The 8,748-nt window shown below is 42.5% G+C and overlaps 1 protein-coding gene across 2 annotated transcripts in view; it reads right to left on the bottom strand.

The window, feature by feature from the left end:
• The window catches only part of Grin2a (glutamate ionotropic receptor NMDA type subunit 2A), a 412,474-nt gene that overhangs the window by 130,384 nt on the left and 273,342 nt on the right, over positions 1 to 8,748 (bottom strand). For both annotated transcript variants that reach the window (XM_028778371.1, XM_028778372.1), the window contains one exon: positions 843 to 957. In XM_028778371.1, the coding sequence (XP_028634204.1) occupies positions 843 to 957 (115 nt within the window). The remainder of the gene's footprint in view (positions 1 to 842; positions 958 to 8,748) is intronic.

Here is an 8,748-nt window from a genome sequence, read left to right as displayed (position 1 = left end):
CACTCTTACCCATCTTCACACTGCTCCTCTCCATCTTCACACCACTCCTCTCCATCTTCACACTGCTCGTCTCCATCTTCACACCACTCCTCTTTATCTTCACATGGCTCTTCTCCATCTTCACACTGCTCCTCTCCATCTTCACACCACTCTTACCCATCTTCACACTGTTCCTCTCCATCTTCACACCTCTCTTCTTCATCTTCACACCACTCTTCTCCATCCTCCAGCCCTTATTACACTTCTTCTACCTCTGCCTGCGTGATGTTTCCTGAGCCTTGACCTTCTTGTTGCATTTGTTGTGTGGTGATTGATTTGATAATTTCGATATGGAGGGAGAAGTTATGCCACAGGACAGGTACCATTGTGTGTCTCTACTTTAACATGAGCTTTGTGAGACTTACACTCCTCTCTCCATTATCATTTAAAGACAGCCATAGAAGTTGTACTCTGATAGTTTGAAAACTAGTTTACTCAAGTAAAAGATTAAGCAAATTAGAATACGGGGTGTTCACAAAGTGGCAAATTGAGAACATGGTACATTCTTAGAAGACTGAAGAAAGTGAAATCTTTGCCACAGTGGACATTTGTTACTTTTTTTCTGTTAGAGGAGCTTAATCATCTTTCAATTGTCCTAAATCTGCCCAGAGCCATCCCTGCTGGGATATCAGGACGGCATGGCGTATTAAGTGCATTCCTGCACCTGCCTGGTTCTTAGAAAGGCTGGCCCTGGGCCTTGGATGGAAGCTCACAGCCACTGCAGGAGAAGTTTCCTGGGAGATGGTTCTTTCCACCCTGCTTTGCCTATACTCCTTCCACCTCTGCATTCTGCACACACTCACCTTTTCCCACTCCCGGTCCTTGTTCAGCACGATCACCACAAGCCTGGGGTGCACCTGATAGCCTTCCTCGGTGAAGGACAAGTCCTTGCCATCCCAAGTCACATTGACCATAAATCTAGATGGGAGAAAAGACAAAGATACATTTAGGGAGGACTTAAAGAGGCATCCAACAAAGGTGTAGGTGCTGCTGTCAGCACAATATTAGAGTATACATAGTACAACCATTGTATATCATCATATAAAGCCTGCAACTCTGGACCTATTGGGACCTATGGAAGCACTGGTAATTACACACACTGATCCATGAGCCTGGACTCATTCTCAGAACTCCAGTCCTATATCTAAGCATTAGTAATCAACTGCCTAACACTTTTGACTAGCAAATCATTGACCTGGGTTCACATGATCTTATATGAGAATCTGAATGCATACCATTCTTGCCTTCCTCCCAACTCTGTGTTTGTGTGTGTGAGAGTGCAGTTGAGTGTGAGTGTCCACACACATGTGGGTGACCACAGAGGCAAGAAGAAAGGAGAGCATTAGATGTTGTGAAGCTGGAGTTACAGGTACTGGTGAGATACCTGCCATGTACACTGGAACTGAATTCTGGTCCCAGCAGGAACACTGTTAACCACTTAGTCATCTAGGTCTGTGTATTCTATTTTCTTTTCTTAGGTTTCCCTGAGGAAACTGCTTCCTCACAAACCACACAGATATGGCTTCAAGGCAATGATGGACCATCTGTTTATAACTCATTCAGTTAATATTTGTTACCTGTCAGGGTGTAGCTAGTTGGATGAAGATAAACAAGGTAACAGACGTGATACCTGCTCTCATGAGGTAGAGTTTAGGAGAGGGCAGATATCAGTTGATTAACCACAAATCTCTGACATGCTACAAGGAAAGGTATATGAGGCATGGAAATGGCTCACGTGGCAACGTGTATGCTGTGCAAACATTAGGACCTGAGTTTAGACTCTCTGCATCGTGTTAAAAGGCTGTGTGTGTAGGCACATGCCTGTAATCCTGCTGCTGCAGAAGCAGAGATAGGATGGGCCCTGGGGCTTGCTGGCATGCTAATCTGGCTGAGTTGATGATCTCCGGGTTCAGCGAGAGATTCTGTCTATAATGATGATGATGATGATGATGATGGTGACGACAACGATGATGATGGTGATGATGGTGGTGGTGGTGGTGGTAGTGGTGGTGGTGGTGAAGATAACTAGGAAATTAACTAAGGAAGATGCCTGATGTCATTCCTTGGCTTCTTCATACATGACGCATGCACATACATAAGTACATGCATATCTCTCTCTCTCTCTCTCTCTCTCTCTCTCTCTCTCTCTCTCTCTCTGAATGCTCTTCCAGAAGACTCAACTGTGGTTCCTAGCACCCACATCAGGTAACTAACTCCAGCTCCAGGGCATCACACACCTTCTTCTGGCCTCCAAGAGTTCCCATAGACAGGTGGCACAGACATGCATACACATATACATAATTACTATTTTAAACATCATGTTCTCAGCAACACACTAATGCTATAGAGAAAGCACTCAGTGCATGATGTTAAGAGAAGCAGGAAGAAGACTGAGAGAGGAGCCTGTCCATGAGGAGGGATTGCAGCCACTTTGCACTTTACTCTGGGCCCCTTTAATTCTTCAAATTATTTGCAATCAAACTCTTCAACAGAAACACTGTTGTGAAGAAGGCAGAATAATCACAATCCTACTTGGGACATTTGTGGTGTCTATGCTAGTTAGTTAGAAAGACATTTTTCTTGTGTATATGCATGGGGAAGCATATGCATATATGTGCATGGGTGCTTGTACATGTGTGTGGAGGACAGAGAACAACCATGATGTCATTCCTCAGGAATGCCACCTACCTTGTGTTCTGAGACAGGGTCTCTCAGTGGCCTGGAGCTTGTCAAATAGACTAGGCTGGCTGAAGAGCAAGACCCATGGATCCTCTTGTCTCTGCTACCTCAGTACTTGGATTCAGGGGCAGTATAATGCTGGCACTTTTAAGTGGGTTCTGAGGGTCAAACTCAGACGCTTGTGCTTGTAAGGCAAGCCCTTTACCAACTAAGCCATCCTGCCAGACCTAGAAAAATATTTTCTAAACACCATAACTATTCATTGCAAGTCTCTTATATGTGAGGCCTTACAGTGAGTCCTGTAGATGCAGAACCAGAGGCCCAGTGCCTTTCTAGTTGCTGACCAACAGTTTTCATAATTCATAGACATAGGTACACCAATGGCAGCATGAGAGCTGGAGAACGTGAGAAGTTGCAAGAGCAAAGGAGGGGTTCCTAGCTAACATGGAATCTCTGGGGAGCCTTTCTGGGGGATACTAGAGAACAAGGGGGAGATAGGAGAAATTGTTCTGACCAGAGGAGTTACCAGCTGAGATTGGTATACACCAGGATGCAGCTTGTTAAGGAGCTGGGAATTCTGTAAAGGGCTCTAAAAATTGATCATGGGGGCCTTGTATGGCATTCTAAAGTGCTAGATGTCTGCGTAGAAGGCCATGGAGAACATGAAAAGAGGCTGGAAACAGGGAAGCACTCAAACAGAAGCAGCTGTGCAATCCCCCTGCATCAGAGGGAGCATGAATCCTTCTGTCCATGGCTTGAACACCACTCGTTATTCAAACGGTGGAGACTTGTTTGCTCTTTTTCCTCCCCTTTGATGGTTCTTGGCTAGTAAGCTAAGGAGACCTAGAAAGAAACATCTAAGGAACATTCCATTTTAAACCCCTGGTGCCTAGGGATCATAAAAAGATTTTATGTAGAGTGATGAATTAGAGGGGCATTGGACTTCCTTCAAATTCCTCATTGTCAGCAGTCTTTCACAGTAACTAATTGGGAGCTAAATTAGGCTGCTTCTGTCTTCCAAGCTGAAGTTTTGGTTTCATTTCTCATAATTATTTTTGGTCCTTCGAAATTGTTTGGCACATGGTAGGAGCCCAGTTGATGCTCAATAGCTATGTCTATTGCCATATCATCATTAGATATGCCATCCATACATACACAAATATATTCATCAATGAATCAGTCCATCCATAGATCAATATGTTTAGCCATCCATCCACCCATCTAATGTCTATTCATCCTTCTACCCATCCACTCATTTATCTATGCATAATTACATTCATCACCCATGCACCTTGATCCATCTATCCATAAGCCCATCAATACCTTTATCCACCCGTCTCTCCACCATCTACCTACACGTCAATACATTATCTATCAATAAGCCCATCAATAGTTCATCAATCTACCATCCATTATTCCATCCGATAGTCTTCTGAGGACCTACTGTATATCAATGATACTCTGTGTCATGAAATCTGCTAAGAGAGTAACACAAAAATAGTCATACAGTTTTCACAGCTGGGGAGATGGTCACAAAAATAACAGTAAAGATTGGCAAATACACAATTACAGATGTTTGTTGCTTAAATGGATAAGTTGCAGGAGGTAAGCAGTGGTAAATTTTATTGCAACTCCAGAGCTAAAATCAAGAAACAAAGTAGACCCTGTTTGGGTCGTGTGAAGAAAGAGCAAGGGTCAGGTAGGGGGTAGCAACTACATGACGACGTGTTTACACGAGGCAAACAGCATAGTCAAAGGCAGAGAGATATGAAGCTTCATAGTGAATTTGATCAGAGTTAGAATCAGCTCAGAAGGATTGGGAGATGGGCTGTGCTGGGGGTTAGGGGAAGTGGCTTAAGATATGAAGCTAAAGACAGAAGAAATTGCCTCATCAGCTGCAGTAAGGGGATTGTACTCATTCTCTTTGTGGTAGAGGCCAGAAGAGAAAGTTTGTAAGGCACAGTAAAGCAGAGGAGGCCAGTTAGTAGTCAAGACAAGAAAGAGGGCAAAGGAAATGGTGTTTGGGGTGAAGTGATTGAACCAACAGGCCAACAGTTGCAACAGAACACTCTGCTGAATTGCAGTTTAACTGCTGTAACAACGACCCAAACTAGTAAAAAAAATAATACAAACAAACAAAACCACAAAAAATAACAATAAAAACAAACAAATAAAACAAAATAGTGGTCCAAGGACTTTTTGTGCTTTATACCCCAAATCCATAGCTAGAGTGTCCAGATCGTGGAGATAAATAAACCAGAATTCTTGGATTAATGGAATTTAGACAAGGTCTACTTCAAAACCTAAATTTTTATAATGAAGATGTTTGTATCAAGACAATGCAATTGATACAATTGTATCAATACAAATGTTTGTATCAAGAGATTTGGAAATATTTTGTTTATTTTGTTCTTGATTTTTTTCTATTTAGAAGGTAAGTGCTACAAGTTGAATCTTAACTGTCCCCCACAAAGACCTACAGGTAGGAGGAGGAGTGAACCCCAGGTGCTACAGTTGGGAGGAGGTAGAAGCTTTGAAAGTGTTGCCTATTGAGAGGCCTATGGGTCATTGAAGAATACACTTAAGACACTAGTGGGTCCCCTGGTCCTTTCCATTTCTTTCATCTTCTTAGCAAGAGGTGAGCAGTTTTGTCTTCCCTGTACTCTTGCTATGATACTCGGCTTCACTAGGGACCTAAAGCTCCACTTCCCAATCATAGATTCCCAGTCAAGAACAAATAAGGACGTCTTCCTCCAGAGCTGATTGACAGAAACTGACTAACCCAGTGGGTCAGGGAATAAAGGTTTTGGTTTGAGCATATAAACATGGCCTTCAGGAGAAACCCTTGCAGGTTACATCATGTGACTCGAGGGTCACACTCATGGTTTTAAGCAAGAGGCTAGTATGTATGAGTCGTCATCTTTCTTTGGGTTCATCGGTTTAATTTACTCAAATCTTTAATTTATCATCTTGATTCTTGTACACCATTCCTTTCCCTGTGTTTTCTAATTAAATACAGTAGGATTAGCAGGGTAATTAGTCATATTTGACCAATCAGTTTCAGATTATATAAAAGCAGTTATGTAGAAACCCTCATGTCCTGATTTTTTTTACTGTGTTCCCTTAAAATTCAGTATTCTAGAGCAGTGACTCCATGTACTAAATGTTGATATCACCTCTGTTTAGCTCCTGTCTTTAGTCCTTCAGGAGAGAAAAAAATGCTCTAACAGAAACTTCTGCTGAACACCAGCTTCATTATGAAGTTGGCAAGGAGCCAGTGCATGTTAACTCCATTTCCTCCATCCAGTTTCTAGGAAGGACAGTCCATATCTCCTCAGGCTTTCTTCCCACTTAAATTTCCACCAGAGCAAAATTCTTTATCTTATGAGATACCATTATATACCACTTTGCTCTGTTCCCATTATTACCTGCTGAGCACTTATATTAAACAGTAAAATCATATCACTGTCTTGCTTATCAAAATTGATTACACACCTTTAGCAATACAGATTAAAATTCTAGAATCCCTGGTGGCTGCTAAGCTTCAATTTATATCTTCAATATCTCCATCAGGAGCAATAAATACAAGAAAGCATGCTAGCGAAAATACACAAGGCGGTAAGGCGCTGGTACTCTGCAAAGGCCCGCCTTTGTCTTCCATTCAATGATGGCAAAGTGGTAGACATAGCACTAACCCAAAAATGTGAACATTTGCAACTCATATACACATAAGCTTGCTGTAGGAGACTCAGCCCGTAGTCTTGGGGATGTGAGGCTGCTGACTATGTGGAATGGTTCTTTCTCCACTACCTGTATTTCCTTATCTATTAATGGCCAAGGCCCAAGAGAAAACAAGGACACCATACTCCCTATATCACAAACAAAGTAAAGCTGGGCCAGAAATTGCCGAGTTCACTCTAGACCAGCAGTGTCTGTGATGGAAACATGAGATGCATAGGATTATGGGGAGCTAGCTATGTGGATGATCTAGCCCATGGGTCTGAGACAAACCTTGAAATTTTAACATTTTTGATTATTGTCATTGTTGTTGCTGGTTTTGATCTATATGTGTCTATGTGGGGGTTATCCACATTCAGGAACCTATGGAAGCCAGGGAAGGGCATCAGATCCCCTGGAGCTGGAGCTACAGGCAGCTGTGACCTGAGCCCCACACATGCTGAGAGCTGACCTTGGGAACTCTGCAAACTCGGTATGTACTCCTGACCACTGAATTATCCCTTCAGCCCCACACCCTGGAATTTAAGAATATTTTGTTTAAAATAAAGTGATAAGGTCACATGGGGTATAGGAAGATAGCCCAAGAAACAGGCATACAGGCATGAAACCTGAGTTTGGTTCCCAACAGAATTCACATACTTTGCTTGCTTAATGTTGTATTTCTAGTGAACATAGTGTCTGGCAGAGAGCTAGTACAGACCAAAGACTGCCGTGAGCAAGGACAGAATTATCATTTCTAAGGAGTCAATGTTTCGTGATGTTGAAGAATGAGATGTTCCGATGCTTCCTGCTGGACCATCTGGGGAGTGTCTTAGCATGTTCTGAGCCCTCTCCACCTCCTTTGCTGTTGATTTTGCTAAGTGCCATGTTGTGACCATCAAGTTGCTTTGTAAATAATCATGCTTATGCCCACAGATGCGTTAGTGCTGCCGTCAGTTACTGTGGAGATGTACACCTGGGCAAAGTGCTGAGACTGATGACTACTGAAAGCTGAGTCCTAAATGGGACATCTGTGTCACCAGCACTCAGAGACCAAGACAGAGGAATGCTAAAAAATGAAAGCATAGGAGCTGGAGGAGCAGCTGAAGTGCTGCAAACTCTATCTTCTAGGCATGGCTTAGCCACTGCAGTCCTGAATGCTCAGCCTCTGTGATCGCCTGCACAAGAGGAACCAGGCCAACATTCTAGCATTTAGTGGAGAAGGGCTAATGAGGCTCCTTCTCTGAGGACCTATAGGCAAATGATGGTCATTGGCAGACGGAGACATTTTCTTCAGTGGTGTAGCTACTGTTTATGTTACCATGGTCCTGCCAATAACCCTAATTAAACCCACTGAGTGACCAAAAAAAAAAAAAAAAAAAAACCAAATAAAAACCAAACAAAAACAAAAAACCAACAGAAGGTGGGAGAGGGGATACTTGGGAAGAGAAAGGCTCAGCAGAAGTACGGGGGAAGAAGAAAGGATAATCGAGAGATTACAACCAGAATACATTACATGTGTATTAAAATATCACAGTGAATCATATCACAGTAATAACTAATATATCATAGTAAAATCACTTAAACCATATCACTCCCCATCACCTAACATAACTCAAAAGCACACAGGGTGCTCTGCACATGCCCAGTGCACAGCTGAGGTCTAATAACAGTAGTTAATGGGCACTCTATCTCCCATGCTGTTCCTTTACCTAAACCCCATTGTGATGCAGTCCTGTCTGTTTATAGTCATACTTGTCACCCTAGCGTGGTGACATCCAGGGTCCTTCAGACCTCTGTCAGAGGCAGTATGCTCACTTGGGCTGTGAGCAGCTGTACACAGAATGTCGAATTCTTCCGAGTTTCTACTTTCTTTTCTGCCTCACAGTTGTCTCTTTTAACTTGCAAAATTTGATTATTTGAAATGTTCTCTAGACATATTTATTATTCACCCTTTCCCTTTAGACTTTAATTCTCTTACTCTTTCATAAATGCCACTGTAACCCATTTAGTGTTTCTCAATTTTCCCTTAACTTCCCATCTGCTCTGCCATTTCCCAAGTTCCAAGGGCCGCTTTCCTCAATCCTACCAGCCTTTAAATGTCTCTTCCAGGAGACCCAGGTGTCACAGCCTTTCCCTTTGTCATTTGATTTACACACTTTGTAAATCAGAGTCATTGATTTTTTTTATTTGTTCGTTTTCCAGCTCATTTCTACAAGATTTGGATTAATTTTGTAAATTCTTTTTTTTCCTACTCTTCCAACTCCTCTCTCTCTCTCTCTCTCTCTCTCTCTCTCTCTCTCTCTCTCTCTC

Source organism: Grammomys surdaster, unplaced genomic scaffold (genome assembly GCF_004785775.1).
Source record: "Grammomys surdaster isolate TR1022 unplaced genomic scaffold, NIH_TR_1.0 334, whole genome shotgun sequence".
Lineage (NCBI taxonomy): Eukaryota > Metazoa > Chordata > Mammalia > Rodentia > Muridae > Grammomys > Grammomys surdaster.
The sequence above is the reverse complement of the archived record's forward strand: the minus strand, read 5'-3'. Positions and strand labels throughout refer to the sequence as shown.